This window comes from Nycticebus coucang, chromosome 8 (assembly GCF_027406575.1).
Source record: "Nycticebus coucang isolate mNycCou1 chromosome 8, mNycCou1.pri, whole genome shotgun sequence".
In the NCBI taxonomy this organism is placed as follows: domain Eukaryota; kingdom Metazoa; phylum Chordata; class Mammalia; order Primates; family Lorisidae; genus Nycticebus; species Nycticebus coucang.
The window spans coordinates 75,799,421-75,818,097 of NC_069787.1; the positions used below are offsets into that span (position 1 = coordinate 75,799,421).

General features: G+C 32.9%; 1 protein-coding gene across 1 annotated transcript in view; it reads left to right on the top strand.

The window, feature by feature from the left end:
- STT3B (STT3 oligosaccharyltransferase complex catalytic subunit B) overlaps positions 1–18,677 on the top strand; it is a 133,510-nt gene that overhangs the window by 101,355 nt on the left and 13,478 nt on the right. Inside the window, exons 6-10 of the mRNA XM_053599334.1 lie at positions 10,570–10,668; positions 12,437–12,583; positions 13,791–13,839; positions 15,467–15,621; positions 17,558–17,769. Of these exons, the coding sequence (XP_053455309.1) occupies positions 10,570–10,668; positions 12,437–12,583; positions 13,791–13,839; positions 15,467–15,621; positions 17,558–17,769 (662 nt within the window). The remainder of the gene's footprint in view (positions 1–10,569; positions 10,669–12,436; positions 12,584–13,790; positions 13,840–15,466; positions 15,622–17,557; positions 17,770–18,677) is intronic.

Genomic DNA, 18,677 nt, shown 5'->3' on the forward strand with positions numbered 1-18,677 from the left:
AACAACAACAAAAAAGTTTATAATACTTTGTCTTTATATCATAAGGAAGTTATTCAAGACATGAAGATAGGTTTAGGGACGTTACTGTGATGAAAGTTACAATCATGAAAAGGTGGAACTAATTCAAATGTCCAGTAGGCAGATGATTGATTGCTTCAATTGTAGTGTTGCCATATGGAGTATTATTCAGTTTTTAAATTTAATCTTTTTGAGTATTTGGTGATATAGGAAAATGTTAATAAAAAGCAGACAGTAAGAATTACCTTTGAATTTTTTTCTTCATACTTGTATCTGCTTTACAAATTTTTTACATTGTGTATGTATTAAATTTATATATGAGACCTCGTTTTTAGTTTATAGAAATAGGAATTTTACCTCTCAGAGTTCATAAGGGCTGTATTAACTAAATCACATTAATAATTTAAGTAGAGGGGAGAAATTAGTTTCCCATATTGAATAATCCTTTTGAAATGTCACTGAAACAGCTTGTGTGGATACTGTGTACGTTTTCAGTAAAGAGCTCATTTGAGTGAGGAGAATAACAGAATCAATCACTCTTCGTAGTATACTATATATAACTAAAATGCGTATTTGGGGTGATGTTTGCTGGGAATCATTAAAAGTAAAATTTTATAGATAAACCACATGCTTTAGCTTTGTACAAATTATTACAGGATTATATTATGAGTAACGAAAAGATAATCCTACTATTGAGCAAGTTAGAAGTAAAGCCATAAATGTTAGGAGTCAGGTTTATACTTGGCAGCAGTAAATAGAACATATCTAATACTAGATTAACTTATAATAAACAAACTTAACTAATACTGCATGCAAAACTTCTAGAGAGCGCTAGAATTTATTTTAATTCTTCCATACTGTTTTTTGAGGAAATTAAAGCGTATCTATTCATCAGATATTATTACCAGATACTAACAGATACTAAGTTTTGTGCTCACCATTATGATACAGAGGTGAATAAAATAATCTTTTTCTAAAGTATGTGTATTGTGCAGTGTAATCAGTTTTATATTATAGCATGTTATCAAAATGGAAATGTAGAGAAGTTCGCGAAAGTCAGTTTGGAATAAGGGAGGTCTTGTTAGCTTTTCAGCTAACTATGTCCTTTTGAAGATTTTAGAGATAATATCTTGGTCTTGAGAAGTGAAATAGTATAGCAACAGACTAAAAAAGTATTTGTAGTGATGTAACCATAAGTAAGAGATGCAAAATCATTGATAGCAAGAGTAATATTCCAGAGCAAACTTCGCAGGATTCAATTCCTGGTCACTTAACTATTGCGTAACAACTTTGGACAAAGTACTTATTAGTCTTATTCTTTAATGTCTTCATGGGTCAATAGAGGTAATAATTCTTACCTTGCAGACTGTTAAAGATACGTGAGTTAATATATGAAAAGTATTACAAAAGACTAACACAAAGAAGTGCTATTTTTAAGTGCTTGCTTCTATTGATGTTAAGAAGGAATAGTCAGAAGAGGAGTTCTAGAGGCTGGGAGAGAGGAGATAAAACCCCAGTGCAAATCTAAGGATTTTTCCTTTTTTTTTTTTTTCAAGTGAATATAAACTTTCACTACAATTTTGATTATGGGACACATAATGGAGAAATAACACATACATTATAAAGTACAGAAAAGTAACTAACACATAACTAGCAATAGAGTGGCATTCTTATTTTTGTTTGTAATTTAAGACAATGTATATAATTAAAAAGGTCAGCTATTATCAGTAGTTCCATTTTCCTTAACTGGATTGTTCCCTGAATTCTCAGCTCCAAAGTCAACCACTTTTTTCATTTGTTTCTTCTGTTGTTTTTTTTGTTTTGTTTTGTTTTGTTTTTTACCACTAATATACAATAGACTCTTTATTTCTTGATTTTTTTAAAATTTTAGACTAAAATTAAATCTAATCTATTGATCTCCTGTTACCCTTATCCTTTTAGCTACCATCCATCCATTTCTTCTTACACAAATACATACATAATACACTTTCCTAACTTTCTGCTCCTTAGTGTATTTATATTAGTTTTTAAATTTATATTTTTAGCAGTTTTTAGAAAAATAAAAACTGATAGCTATTTAAAATGGGAATACTACTACCACATCTTATTTTAAAAATACAGTAGAACCTCTGTAAGTTGGCTACCCAAGGGACTGTAACAAACTGTCAACATGTAAGAGGTGATCAACATAAGATTCCATTGAGTGTACATGTAGTATATGTGTGGCCTGTGAAATTTAGGTCAGCTTAAGCAGGTAGTCAATGTAGGCAGGTGGTCAACTATGGAGGTTCTGTATATGGAATTATATTTTTTTATTTGGGTAGTGTCTCTTGAAAAACATTAATGTTTTGAGTGTAAGATCAAAACTAGCACCTATATATTCACATGAAACATAATAGGTGAAACCATGTATTATGTCATTGGCTCTTTATGATGTGTACAAATACCTATTTTATTAATACGGCTCATTCCAGGGTCTTGGGAAGAAGGGTAGGTACATTGTGAAATAACAAAGACTAGCAGCAGCATATTGACAAAAGAACGGGGTTAAGTGATGAAATAGTACTGCTTTACATAGTAATAACCTAAGAAATTAGTTGCCTGAATTTTAAAATAAATAAATGAGACCTTAAACATGAAAAAATCACATTTAAACATAGAATTGTTCTCAAACAAGAGCTACAAATAATAAACAAACTTAACTAATATTAAACTTAAAAACCTATATTAAAATTTACAAGTTTTGCCTGGGCGCCTATAGCTCAAGCAGCTAAGGCACCAGCCACATACACCAGACCTGGCAGGTTCAAATCCAGCCAAGGCCTGCCAAACAACAATGATAACTATAGCCAAAAAATAGCCAGGCGTTGTGGCGGGCACCTATAGTCCAAGCTACTTGGGAGGTTGAGGCAAGAGAATCACTTAAGCCCAGGAGTTGGAGGTTGCTGTGAGCCGTGATGCCACGGCCTCTACCCAGGGTGACAGCTTGAGGCTCTGTCTCAAAAAAAACAAAAAAAAAAACCAACTTACAAGTTTTATAAGTATTTACAAGTATAATACACATAAATTGCTTTGTAGGAATTCACAAAGCAAACATAAAAGAGTTATGTTTCCTTATCATAGAAATATTTTTTTTTAAATTGGCTGTTAACACTTTATGGGAAAAAAAAATTAAGTATCAGAGTAATATCTTTGCAGTGATACCCAATTGTAGGTAATAGGACACCTTCTAAACCTATAAATTTGTACCTTTTTGTTTATTCTGAAATAAATCAGAATATAGTAAACACCTATAGGTCAAGAGAGATAGATGTAATTGCCAGATATCCATATATCAAAATAATTTGTGTTTGCAAATGGCACACCATAGTGTAAATTCTTTATATCAATTTTATATAACAAACACTTGTCTCTGTGGTCCTAAGCTATATAAAATTATTCTGAAAACTATATGGGAGTCATTATAAAAGTTTTGAGATATATAAAACCCAAGAAATGTAAAATCTGCAAGGACCAGAAACAAGTGAAGCCCTAGCAGCAATACTGATAAACCAAGCAAGCTGAAACTTGCATGGGTGAATCAGAAAAGATGCTGTCAACTGTGTTTCTTGGAAATGAAATAATAGACCATAACACAGACTGTCTCAAAACTTTAATCTTGCATATTTTTGATTATTTTGCATTGTATCTAATAGAGCTAAATTTTACTACTTCAAAATATTTGGGGTAACACCCCAGCATTTATAATGGGATTCAGTACGTAATTAAATAGTTTTGATGATTTAGATCTGAAACATTGAAAGCAGTAAGAGCCTGTACAATTATATTTGTGACAGGTAAAGTTTTACCATGAAAGAGATTACTTTTATAGTCTTTACACAAGAAGTATTATTTGCAAGGGTTGAATATGTCTGTGTAATATTAAAAGAAGATTTTTCTCAGATTATTTAGAATGTTCAGTTTATCACTGATGCTCTATCTAGCGATTTTTGCCTTTCCTGTACCTTCAAGGCATGTGAGCCAAGAGCAGGCAGACAAGGGGCTACCACTACTGCCCTTTCCCCCATTTTTGTCCTAGGTTTTCATTTAAAATTAGAAGTTGCAGTGTTGGTTACATAAAGTGAATTTTCCAGATAATTGTTGTAATAGGGATTGAAAATAGTGACTGGGAAAATGGGGTGGGATTTTTCTTTGGACGGATTTATTATAGATCCTCTTTACTGCTCTGCCAGTGGGTATTTAGAGGTTATTTGGCAGGGGTTGGAGGGCACTTACCTCAGGTGCACACATAAAGGGAAGATGCCATTGCTTCTGCCACCTACACTGTTAATATGACTCATTATTTATTACATTCCATATAATTCATAACAGATTAGTCTTCCAGTATCTTCTTGTATTAAGACTCAGGCTATTTAGAACATGGATCTTACCTATGATTTACTATTAATCAAAAAAGCCTTTTCAGGTATTGGAAACAAAGAATCTCATGCTCTAAAGTGTTTCTCCATTTTTTTTTTTTTTAAATCTCATGACACACTTAAGATAAAAAAGTTAAACTTACGTGGCACACTTAAATTATGTTGATCAAAAAAAGGTAGATATATATATGTACATGCTCTGTACATATATATTTTTATATGTAAAGGTAAATATATATATATTTATTTACATGCTCTGAAATTCTTTTGAAAATAATTTAATTAATGGTCTTTAAAAATTTTTGTAGCCCACCTAAGATCCTCCCCTGGCACACCAGTTGAAAATCACTTCTCTACAAGCTAAACAGATTTATTTATAATAAACCATTTGGAACTCTTACATAGAGGAATAGACCTGAGTGAAATTTCTTTCTTCTAAGGATCTGTTCTTCTCATTGAGTATTATATCTGTTTCCTAGTCCAGAGAAATTCTGTGTAGAACTTACCAGATTCTTAGTGTTATTAGTAAAATGAATTTACTTATAAGAGTAGTTGACATGAAGAAAAGGAAGAAGGACCTAAATGTTTTTAGTGGTAACATGATTTGTGAGTCTCTGTGGTTTAAATCCTCTTTATTTTGTGTTTATTGTATTCTCTTCATTTATAATTCAACTAGTGCAATATAGGTGGCCTTTATTAGATAAATTTGATAACAGTGTTGTGAAGCTGCAGTGATAGTGGTCCCCCTTTTTATTTTTTAGTTCACTAGGAGATCATCAGTTTCATTTATTTCCATAATCACAAGAGATACAGTTTGAGTTGTCAAAAATAATTTTTGGTGGGGCACATTGGCTTACACCCATAATCCTAGAGTTTTGGGAGGCTGAAGAGAGGGGATTGCTTGAAGCCAGGGGTCTTAAATCAGTATGAGTAAGAGCAAGCTTGTCTCTATAAAAATAGAAAAATTAGGCAGGCACAGTGGTGTGTGCCTATAGCTCTAGCTACTTGGAGACTGAGGCAAGAGAATTATTTAAGCCCAGAAATTTGAGGTTTCAGTGAGCTGCAAGGATGCCACTGCACACTAGCCTAGGCACAGAGCAAGACCCGTCTCAAATAAATAAATAAATACATAATCATTACCTTTTCATATTTCTCATTTATTTTCTCAGTGTGTTAGCATTTTCTGGGAACATGGTGCTCTGCTAGGCACTTTCCAGGTACATTAATGTACATATGTTTATAAGTGAATTCAGTTTGCTGATATTTGGTTTATAACTGCTTCTTGACATGCTAGGTATAGTTACTACTTAGCTCTAGAAGTTACTAAGGAGCATTATCCAATACCTTTGAAATTGTGTAAAAGTTGTATATACTTCATGAGTTCTTCAAATACACATGTGCATGCACACAGACAGTATATCGAACTTGATCCCAGTTGTATTTAGTCTAGGTTTATTTTTCCAAATAGATTGTCCTTGATTTTGTTTTAGTTATCAGTACAGGGTATGTTGGCTATTTTAACATGTTATGATTTTCAAGCATTTTTTTTTTTCGTTTTTTGTTTTTATTAAATCATAGCTGTGTACATTGATATGTTCATGGGGCATCATTCACTAGCTTCACAGACCGTTTACCAAGTTTCACATATACCCTTGTAAGATGCACCGCTGGTGTAATCCCACCAATCCCCTTCCCTCTACCCACCTCCCCCCTCCCTCCCCTCCCTTTCCCCCTTCCCCCTATTCTTAGGTTGTAACTGGGTTATAGCTTTCATGTGAAAACCCTAAATTAGTCTCATAGTAGGGCTGAGTACATTGGGTACTTTCTCTTCCATTCTTGAGATACTTTACTAAGAAGAATATGTTCCAGCTCCATCCATGTAAACATGAAAGAGGTAAAGTCTCCATCTTTCTTTAAGGCTGCATAATATTCCATGGTGTACATATACCACAATTTATTAATCCATTCGTGGATCGATGGGCACCTGGGCTTCTTCCATGACTTAGCAATTATGAATTGGGCTGCAATAAACGTTCTGGTACAAATATCTTTGTTATGATGTGATTTTTGGTCTTCTGGGTATATGCCCAGTAGAGGAATTACAGGATTGAATGGCAGATCTATTTTTAGATCTCTAAGTGTTCTCCGTATCTTTTCCAAAAGGGGAATGTATTAAGCATTTTGAACAAGTCTTACCTTGTTGCTTTTACAGATCTGGTGCTTGTAAAATATCAGTTGCAGTGATTCATTCTGTGTAGCTTATGATAAGTAATGTACTTGGAAAAGAGAAGTTATTTTTCTCCTTATGTATGCCTGTTAATAATTGTGTATTTCTCTCTGCTGTTCAAGAGTAATCAGTGTTTTGTGTTTTTATTGTTTTAGTCTTTAATCCATGTAATTTCTTATATTTACCACAGTTCACAGTAATGCATAGTGATCCTGAAGTACTAAATAAAGTATCTTTATTAATCAAAGATACTTGTTAAAATTCTTAACAAGCCTTTAATCATATTCATTAATAAAGCAAAATTGGTTGGGTTTTGAAGTATTTCTCCATTTTGTTTGAGAGAAAAGTTGGATAGCAACGGAATATTTTGTTAGCCTTTTCCATTAAATGTCAACCTGGAAATAAATTCAGAAATACTAACATGATTTAAAGGTGGGTTAAAATTAATGGACATATATTTGCAAAACCTTTTTAATGTATTAACATAAAGGGAAGTATGATAGTAACTTGAAAGTATAAAGAGTACTATCAACATGAGTTATAATGCCTTGTCAGAGACAAGGTACTTAAAGGTTGGCTTGAGTAACAGCAGGAGCTTCTTCAGTACTAAAAATTTCAGTGGAACTTGAATGAAACTTTTTGGTGCCTTTTATTTTATAGAACAACTCATTTGAACCTATTAAGTCAAGAGCAGTGGTATATTTCTTTGTATCAATCTTGTCCCACCTTGCATCTTTGGAAGTAAGAATGAGAACATATTTAGATTACTATCCCACATCAAAGTGATTTTCTTTGGTTAAAAATAATTAGACAGGATAATATACGTGTGTGAATATATGTATGGATATGGATATATCTTTCTAACAGTTATTTTTTCTGGAATTTTTCTAACACATTGGAATTATGATCTGCAGTAATGAATGCCAGTAATTGTGCATCCACTGGATGGCAGTGTGGTAACATTTTCATGATGTAATAAGTGATTTACAACATCACTGGTGTTGTACATTTCCTTAGTGCTCACCACTTTGGTGGATTGCTTTATTCTTCTGATTTAAAGGGTAAGAAAAGTAATTAACATGGATGAATAGAAAGTTGTAATAGATGAGGATAGTAATTTAGTCAAGTTCCTAGAGAGTTCATAGGAAGGAGATACTGGTAGAGGGCAATTGCTATGAATTTGTGTTATCAAGGTCTACTGAAAACATTAGAGAACAGTACAGACATTGCTAACTACCCCTTCAGTGCCCAGGACAAGAAGAGAAGAGATCTCTTCTTTCTTTATGTTTTTATAGAACCTCCCATATCACACGTATTTGCTTCATTATAGTGTAGTAATTTATGTACATCTCTGATTTTACTGACAACTAACTCTTAGAGGATAGAATTGATCTGAATAGCATTTTCTGTTTTTAGAATGTCTGTCTTGTCTGTAGTAGATGTAAAGTTAATATTTGAATGAATAAATTCAAGAGGTAATTTTTAAACACACTATTAGATATTAAGGTCTGGGAAAAAGCATATATTTTCAGTTTTCAGTCGAGATTATGTTTAAAGAATTGAGTTACTTCATTTTTTTCTACTCAAGTATATCTAATTTCTTATTTTCTATGTTTTAAAATGTGAATGTGTAAATGAGATTTAAATTAAGAGGATAGCAGTCTAAATGTTGCTACTTTTAGCAACGAAAATAATTTTATGGTTGGGGGTCACCACAACATGAGGAACTGTATTAAAGGGTGGTGGCATTAGGAAGGTTGAAAACCACTGGTATATGTAATTTTATAAATTTAAACAGTATTAAGCAAGGTGAGTCTGTGATATTTGGCATTTTATATTGCCTGGCAAGCAATCCTTAAACTTTATTTAATGGACATATAGTTTGGGTATCCCTAATCTGAAAATCCAAAACTTTTTGAGTGCTAATGTGATAGTCAAAGGAAGTACTCATTGAAGCATTAGTACTTAACCAGCTCAACTAGTAAGTATAATACAACTATCCCAAAATGCGAAAAAAAGAAAATCCAAAACACTTTTTGGTCCCAAGGATTTTAGGTAAGGGATATTCAAACTACTTAATCTGTACGTTAAAGAGGACTATGAGATAGAACACTTAGCACCGTATGTTAACATCTCAGTATCAATGATCCAAAAATATTTAGGAATGACTTGTTTCTAGTTCTCTTCAAAGAAAATGCTGCTTCTGTTTGTATTATTGCAGATGTCGTGTTTATCAGACTTGTTTCATTGGTGGATATAAGTAGGTATAAATGAGGCAAACTGGGATATAGGAGTTTCAGAGGCAAAATATTATTATGGGGGGGGAGCTGGGTTTGAACCCACCACCTCCGGATATGGGGCCGGGACCCTACTCTGTGGAGCCATGGGCACCACCCGAGGCAAAATATTATTGAGAACTTGTCTGTTTCTATTTGGCTTTATTGACATTAACCTATGTAATATAAGTTAAAGTCTCAGTTGGCTTTTTTATTTTGTCAGGTTGACTTCCTTTTTCCTGAACTCATGTCCTTTATTCTTATTAACTTCAACTCTAGTCCATCTGCTCCTATTTAAGTATTTTCTTCTATACTGATGACAGTACATGTCTGTGAAAAGTTTCATAGAAATATTGAGTTGAAAATATTATCAGGCTCATGCTTCTCTTTTTTAATATGTCTGGAAATGAACTTCAGCAGATGCCTTAGAGAAAATTTCATCTGTGGTTACAAACAGTGATTGCTGAAATTTTTACATTGCCAAGCAAAATTATGGTCCCATTCAAAGACAGAATACAAATATAAATATGAATATGAATGTCCTATACCTCTGTGCTGTATTGTGTATAGTGTACAGAAATGAGTGCTATGTGGTTTGCTATTCCTAAATATATCACAAGTCTTTTTTTTGATGAGAGTAGTTTATTTTCAAAAAACTATACAATATTTATAAAATGATGTGAATAACCTTTGTAAATGGAATAATTTTTACATTAGCTTATTTCAGATGGGCTTTATCTTCATTTATAGTGATTTCAAATACTTGAATCGTTTGGCCTAATCATGATTTGTGAACATATGAACTCAAAACAGTCTTTTACACCAACTATTGTTACCTCTACCCAACTGACATTAATTTAATACAGATGCGAATACTATAGTATATTCAGTGCCAAGAACAAATAGGTTTCCTTTATTCACTCTAAATGCTATAACTGGTCTACTTTATGGCTTGATTTCTATGTTATTTTACATCTTTAATCACAGAAAACTTGGAGGACATGAGAATTATTTTTTACATGTACTACACAAATAGTATTAAGAGATTATGAAAATAGTACGAAGTTCTTGAGAGCTTTTGAGACAATAGTGTTGATTTACCTTGGTGGTGTTGATAAGTATTCATTAGGTCGTGCACATTTTGGATTAATGCCAATAGCAATAGTGTTTTATATATGTGTGTGTATACCATTTTCCCAAAAATAAGACATCCTCCGAAAATAAGACCTACTTACAGGAAAGATAAGACGTCCCCTGAAAATAAGACCTAGCACATCTTTGGGAGCACACCTTAAAATAAGATACTGTCTTATTTTTGGGTAGTTTCTTGGGTTGTGTCAGTGATTACTAATGATAGATTGAAACAAACTTGATTCCACTTGGAGGAAAGAAAAGCCACAGAAGTCTCTAACTATTATAAATGTTCTATGAAATAAAGTACTTAAAACATTTTTTAAAAATTAACAGAATATTCACAATATATATCAAATAAAATAATCACTTTAAGATTCAATTTTTTTAATAAGTTCAGTTAAAATTTTGCTAAACATATAAGATTTATCTATACATTCTGCTTTGAGTACTTAATGGTAGTAGTAAATTATCCTTGTTTCCTATTTTGTCTTTATAGCATATAGCACTTTCTACATTGTGGGTTTAATATTGTCCATGCAGATACCTTTTGTGGGATTTCAGCCAATCAGAACAAGTGAACACATGGCAGCTGCAGGTATGAAGAAAAAAATTTTTTTTTCTTTTTCTGAGGAGTAGGTGAATGTGTGATTGGCCAGTCTTTCAAGGGAATGACCTTTTTTTATTTCAGTGGTGGTGGTGGTAGTAATGGTTTTTAATTTTCAACAACCACCATCGCCGCCAAAGTAATCTGGTCACAATTATGGGAGATGTGTGAATAAAAATTTATCAGAGATTCTCAATGTATAGAAGTCCATGGGAAGTTATTTGCAGCACTTAAATTGATACTGTGTAAATATCAGTATATGTAACTTTCTGAGTTGGTATTCCCTAAAGTTTCGCATCAGATTTTCAGTGGGGTTTTAACCACTCCCCCTCCCCCAAATAGTTAAGAACCACTACCTTCTAGCACTTTAAAATCTGTGAAGTGCTTTTTTTACTTTTCTGATTTAATGATATCAGTTTTACCAAGAGGTAATTGGAGACACAGAGAAGTGTTTATGTATTTAGTTTTCAGTACACAATAATGATGAATAGCAATGTCTATGTAGATACATAATCACTTGACTATTTTATGCATATGCATTACTACATTTCCTAAAATCTAACTATGATAACATTTATTTAACCACCTTATAATGAACCACCTTATAATGAACTTTTAAAACAAGATTAAATTTTATTTTTGAAGATCTATTTTAGATGGTGAGGGTTCTCACATCCTCTTTGCTTAAATTTTTACATTTAGCAGTTTTGTATATTTTGACAACTAAATACTTATTGCTGCTATTGCTTTAATTTTATCTTAGCACTCATCTTTATATTTAGTAATACAGGGAAGGAATGATTAATATTTTCTCCTCACCTATTGCAAGGTTCAGGGCTGAGATCCCTATAACAAAAGACAGATTAACAAGAAGAAAGAATACAAATTTTATTTAATATAAGTTTTACTTATATTCTGAGCTTCTCAGAAATGAAAATCCAAAGAAACAGGGAAAACTTTTTTTTATGCTTAGATGTGATGAAGAGTGGACTATCTTATAGAAGTATGATTGCACAAAGAGGGTTGTGATCTAACGTAGATAAACCAGGAAGAACTTAAGGCTTTTTTGTTCAGATTCTTCTTGATATCTCTGTTTTCATTCTTTTCCTCTGGGAGAGAAACCTCTCTTGAATGAGGATCTTAAAACCTACCTTTAAGAAGGTCATAGAGTTCTTTTATAGCCTGCTTCAGGGGAAAAGAGAGAGAGAGACTTTCCTGCTTCTACCATTTTCTCAAATGCCAAGGTTCCATGTTTTGGGAAAGTGTGTCCTAAACCCCGACACTAATTTAGAATCTTGCCCAAGTGTGTAAGTAAGATTACATCTTACCACTCCATTATAAACTTTACTTCTATCAGAAATAACTTCTATCAGTAACTATCAGAGAGTTCTCCTTATCCCCAAGTCATTTATATCAAAGCAAATTTTAGGATTTTATCCCCCCCCCCAAAAAAAAGTGTCACTAAAATACAGGGGAAAAGGAGGAACTTAATGTTTTTAAGTTAGCCTTCAGTCTTATAAATAGTATTTTTTTCTTGTTTGGTACAGTCTGATCATTTCAAAAAAAATGTGTGATAGAATTTTTTGGATGTATTAATTGGATACTTAACTGTCATTTGACAATGGAAAGGTTGGCTAGATGAAATTAGTTTTGGTATGAATGGTACAGACAACATTCTAAAAAACTTTTTCAGATGGAAGTTTTTAAATGGACTTCAAAAAGTACTTTGTTGATTTTATGACCTTTTTTTTAAAATTAGGTGTCTTTGCGCTGCTGCAAGCTTATGCTTTCTTACAGTATCTGAGAGACCGATTGACAAAGCAAGAATTTCAGACCCTTTTCTTTTTGGGTGTATCACTAGCTGCGGGTGCTGTGTTCCTTAGTGTCATCTATTTGACTTACACAGGTAGGTGTCATTACCTGTAGGATATGAATCGTGCCTCTAGATTATTATTCAAAAAGGAATTCTTTAACGAATACTTTACATATTCCATTTATTCTAGTATGTCATATGCTGTGGATATATTCTGTACACACAATGTAGAAATAATAGTCAAAGGTGGGTGGCGCCTGTAGCTCAGAGGAGTAGGGCGCCAGCCCCATATACCAGAGGTGGTGGGTTCAAACCCGGCCATGGCAAAAACCTGTTAAAAAAATAAAATAATAATAATACTCAGACGAGATCGGGCTCGTTCAGGGTGGTATGTAATAGTCAAAGGTTCTAAAATCTGAATAACATTACTACAAAGTGTGATTTTTTTTAATAGTGTATCTTAATTTTGCTACTTTAAATCTGATGAATAGGCCCAAAATGCAAAAAATTAAAAAATATTTAGACTTTCTGGTATTAACCTACTATATGGTTCTCTCATATGGTCACTCACTCTTGCTCCCCTCACCCCTTTTAAATAGTCAACCAAATCAGTTTCCGTCTACTTCCAGATTCTAAGTTACTCTTTCTTTTTTTTTGCAGTTTTTGGTCGGGGCTGGGTTTGAACCCGCCACCTCTGGCATATGGGGCCAGTGCCCTACCCCTTTGAGCCACAGGCACCACCCTAAGTTACTTTTTCTAACTTTTCTAGCCCTTAGAAACAAGTCAGATTCTTTCTAAAGAATCTAATATCTTTAGATTCTTTCTAAAGTTATTTCATCTGTCGATTTTAATAATATATCAGCCTAACTCATAAAAGTATGAAGCATTGTCAGAAGTAAAAACCATGAGTGTTTAATAACTATGTTTATAATTTATCTGGAGGGATTTGGCATACTAGATTAGGTCACTTAGATATCCCCCCCTCCCTTTTTAAAACTGATCCAGTATTGTTTAAAAGCCTTAGCTTTCTTTTACTAGTCAACCAGAAGCTTAAGAAAGAATTGGAACACAACACTTAAGTGTTGTTTTTCTTTGGAAAGAGGTTCTCCATGGATATTGTTTTTATTTGATTACTACTGTATTTTATCTGACTGCCAACCATATGAAATAGACACCTATAAAAGAAAACTGAAATTCTTTGAACATTAGCTTAAGTCAATCCATGATTAACAAACATAAAATCAATAGAAGATTTACAGAATAAAAAGGAAGATTAATTTCCTGCATTTTTCCTTCCAAGGTTACATTGCACCATGGAGTGGCAGGTTTTATTCATTGTGGGACACTGGGTAAGTGTTATTTGGTCTCATATTTATTAAAATATCTTTCTTCCTTTGTTTTTATTTGTATTTTCAATTCTTCAGTTACTGCTAGGGCAACATTTCTAGAGTATGTAGGATATGCTATTTTAATAAATATTGACTCCCTTATATTTGTTATAATATTTGTTATAAATGTAAATCTTTATATTTCTCTTCTGTACAGGTGACTCCTTAGTTTTGTCAGTGTCTTTAGGTAACCTTTGTGCAATTTAAAGATTTATTTTTGTTTTCACTAAGGTAAAATTTCCATTTTTCAGTAGTATTTTATTACTTGCTATGCTAGAAATCCATGTATCGTGGATAAGAAGAAAATTTATTTTTTTCTTAATACCACATGATCTAGGTTTCTTAGGTTTTTTAATCTGTGAAACATATTACAGGATGTGAATTCATTAAAAATTTTTGTCTCTAAAATATTTTCTTGGGCATCAGAAAATATTTCTTAATGATACTTTACCTTCCTCTCCTGTTTCTGCCTTTCTGTCTTATTGCCTTCAGATAGCCCCCCAAAAAAAAAACAACAAAAAAAACAATTTATTGAACAGGCATATTTTGTGATATGATACCAGAAGGGCTCATGTCTAGGTCTAATTAAAGGGCATACGCAAACTATGCGTGAATGACTAGAGCTGACATTTAGCAAAAGTTAAGGATCACCAGAAAATGTGAAAGCAAGCCCCAGTTGTAGATAATTATTCTGATTAGGTTAAATTGCTAGGTTAGCTTGTATCTGTTACACAGTAGAACCTCTGTAAGTTAACCACTCATGGAACTGTAACAAACTGGTCAACATAAAGAAGCAGGCCTACTGTACTGATGTGTACATGTGGTGCGTGTCCAGTCTGAAAATTATGTTGACTTCAGGAGGTGATCATTGCAGAGAGGTGGTCATCTGTGGAGCTTCTACTGTACTTACTTTTGCTTTCTGAACTTTCTAAACTTTATAAGACTACATTTCAGGAATGATTCATTCCTTACCTGCCTCCATGCCATCCATCTCCTAGTCAAGCAAGGGTATAATTACTGGGTAAGGTGTATCTGCTGCTATAAGATGAGTAGCCAACATCTGAAAATTTTTTTGAGTGCTAATAATGATGCTCAAAGGAAATGCTCATTTGAGCATTTTGGATTTTCAGATTAGGGATGCTGAACCAGTAAATGTACAGATATTCCAAAATCCAAAATACTTCTCTAGTCTCAAACATTTCAGGTAAGGGATGTTCAACATGTAATGAAAAGTCCAAAAGATAGTGAGGCTCATTGTGGAAACTAGAAGATGCTGACTTAAATTGCAGAACAAATTTCTATGTGGGTAAAGATTTTTGTGTTGTATTAGAAGTTGCAGCCAACCGTTTTATGACTGGCCTTAGAGAGATAATTCCCTTAATTTTACAGAAGACATATTAGTTTTAGTTTTGTTACTATGGACCGAACTGATTTATTTTCAGTATAGCTGGTTAGTTACATTGGAATGTACATTTAAACAAGAAGGGGTGGGAAATAGGAATCATTATCTATAATCAGAAAAATATCTTCATCTAAAAGGAGCTTCTGTTTTATTATTAATTGTAAATATTAACTTTTCGAATACTAGGTATGCAAAAATACACATTCCAATTATTGCATCAGTGTCTGAGCATCAACCTACAACTTGGGTGTCTTTCTTCTTTGATCTGCATATTCTCGTATGTACCTTCCCAGCAGGCCTATGGTTCTGCATTAAAAATATCAACGATGAAAGAGTATTTGGTAAGAGGTTTTTTTTTTTTTAGTGAAAACTTTGATTTAGAATAATTATTTTCCTTTCAAGATAATTCACTTCAAGGTTTTATTTTTCTTTATTTGACACTGTATGTTTGAGATAAATTTTCTCCCATATTTTGCATAAGTGCATAACCAAGACAAATTCATTGAATTTGTGTTATGTATTTTAATTATTAGCCTTTTTAATTTAGAGCTAGTATATAAATTTTGCATTTAGTTTATTGTGGTTTCAGAGGCATTCATCAACTAGGTTTCAGAGCAAAGTACTTTTTATAGTGTATGTAATGGAATAAGGATCACCTTTCAGTAAACACTTTCATTGATAGATTTATGTGTGCTTCCAACTAATAAGATTTTAAATACAAAATAAACAAAAACCAGGTATTTGGGATCTGGTATTTAAGATCTAAATGAATAAAATAAACAGATAGCAAAGGCTTCTAGTGATATAATCATCATAAAAAGTATGCTATGTCTGTTTTGCATGTGATAAAAACTGAAGCTGAGAAAAGCTTTGTTATAGGCCTAGGATCACACAAGCCAATAATTTGTAGTATTAGGACATGAATTTGTAAAAGTGTGGGGCCTGTGCCTTGAGTTGACACCTCAAGTCGCTATTCCAGTGAGGACTTGGGAGAGAAAGAGCAGCAACTGTGCATGAGTTCTAACTAAAGGATGATACTCTTAATTCCTCTCAACTGATAGACTCTTGATAAGACCATGTTAAGACTATATCATTCAAAAAGATTTAAACATAGGTCCATCTCATGACTTGACTCAGCAGTCCCATTCCTAGAGATATATCCAAGAGAACTGAGTGCATATAACTATGAGAGGATATGTTTAGGAATACACAAAGTAATTTTATCTATTATACCCCTAATTAGAAATATTCCAAAGTTCTTCAGTAGAATAGAACATTTTATATATTTGTATAAGTAAACACAACAATTAATAAGAGAACAGTCTGGGTAAATAAAAGATGCAATATAATACAATAAAATACAAAAGAGAAAATTTTTATATGATTCCATTTCTGTACATTTTAAGAATAAGGAAAGCTAAATTAATGCTTTAGAAGTCTAAATAGTGTTTACCTTTTTTATAGGGGCGAGAATAGTTATTGACTGAGAAGAGTCACAAGGAGGTGCAAAAATATCTTATGTCATTATAATGGGTGGTCATTTCATATATATACACATATTTATAAGTTCATTGAGTTACACACTTAAGAATATGTGTTATTCAAGTGTGATAGATATATTTTTTAGTCAGTTAAAAAAAAATTAGCATTAGGTGAGACGGAAGCTCAGATGACTCATTGACTTTGTAAATCATACATAGCCTTTAACCAGAAATGGTAGAGCCTTTTCCTGTGGTTAGCACATTACCTAGAAGGCTCTGGATATTGGAAATGGGTCTCAAATCTTTTCAAAAGTTTCTTGGCATTAACTTTACATATTCCTTCTTTGAGTAGTAACTTAGGTTCTTCTCGTCCCATTCCTGCATTAAAGCAGGCTTCATGCCAGATACTGGCAGGGGCTTCTCATAGACTTTATTTGATTCTATAAATTTTATGTGCCTGATGTTATAATACATAAAATGTTTTCATCTATTACATGTAGATTTTATAGTATATGGTGCTATTGACATGAATTATGTTTAATTCCTCATAACTATAAATTACATTTTAATCATGCATTTTTCTAAACTGTTGATGTATAGGTTTTAGTTGACACGAACTTCTAAATCTGACTGTTAAGCAGTTGGTTGGTATTATTAACTTAGAAATAGTTGGATCTTTTATGACACATTTTTGTACTTTTAGATTTGTTTTATACTGTGCTATTAAATAATACCTAGTTCAGTTTCTTGTGACCATTTCTTTCTGAAGTGTTGTAAGAGAACTTGTCTTTTGCAGTTGCTCTGTATGCAATCAGTGCTGTCTACTTTGCTGGAGTGATGGTGCGGTTGATGTTGACTTTGACTCCAGTTGTCTGTATGCTGTCTGCAATTGCCTTCTCGAATGTTTTTGAGCACTATTTGGGGGATGATATGAAAAGAGAAAATCCACCTGTGGAGGACAGCAGTGATGAGGATGACAAAAGAAACCCAGGAAATTTATATGATAAGGTGGGGAATGTAAGACCTTTAAAAATTTTATGTGCTCTTCTCAATTTTTTCCACCATAGTAAGAACTATTGAGGATTTGGATAAACTCATATTTCTAGTTGATCTCCACTGTTTGCCTCAAAATTTGAATCCTGGTTGGTCTTTACCTTAAAGTGAGAAAATAGAATATAATCAGAGAGAATTCTTTTATCTTTTTTGGTCCATTGTTACTTAAAGACTTAAGACTTTTTAACATACCCTTCTATTTTTGAGAGCAAAACTTGGTACTCTTCTAGATTACTTAACGGTTTGGCACTATAAGCCCCTCTGAAACCATGTGGACAAGTGCTGTATCAGGGTCCCTATTCATTGTAAAACTAGTAAAGGGAATAAAATGCCTTTAGAAAAAAACCTGATACAGTGTAATTCATTTTTATCCTATGGTCTCTGTCAGCATGAAAGCCTGATAGCACTCATCTTGGGTGCCCTCTTAAACTTTGCTACTTGAATATGAACTACATTTTTAAATGTCAACAAGCAGTGAAACTTCCCAGTATCTGTATTAACTTTGAAATTCTTTACCTTATGATCAATATAATTCATAAGGATTTATGTTACTAAAATACATACCTGCCTTTGTGTTGTTATATTTTGGTTTTTATTTCTTTGCGGTTTCTTGACCAGCCTTGTATTTTAGAACTTGTGACTTCTGTTCTCTCTGCTGGTTTTTGGTGGGGTTTTTTTTGGGGGGGGGGTGAGGTTGGGGGTGTTTTAAGGTAGTCTTATTTTTAGCAAGTGTTTTGGCTTTCTAGTTTGGAAATTGGAAGACTGGTTTTGTTACTGCAGTTTTTTTCCTCTACTGAAGTTCTCCATGATATGGACTATGTGTATAGCTGCACACTGCTATTTTCAGGAAGTGGATTTAAAGA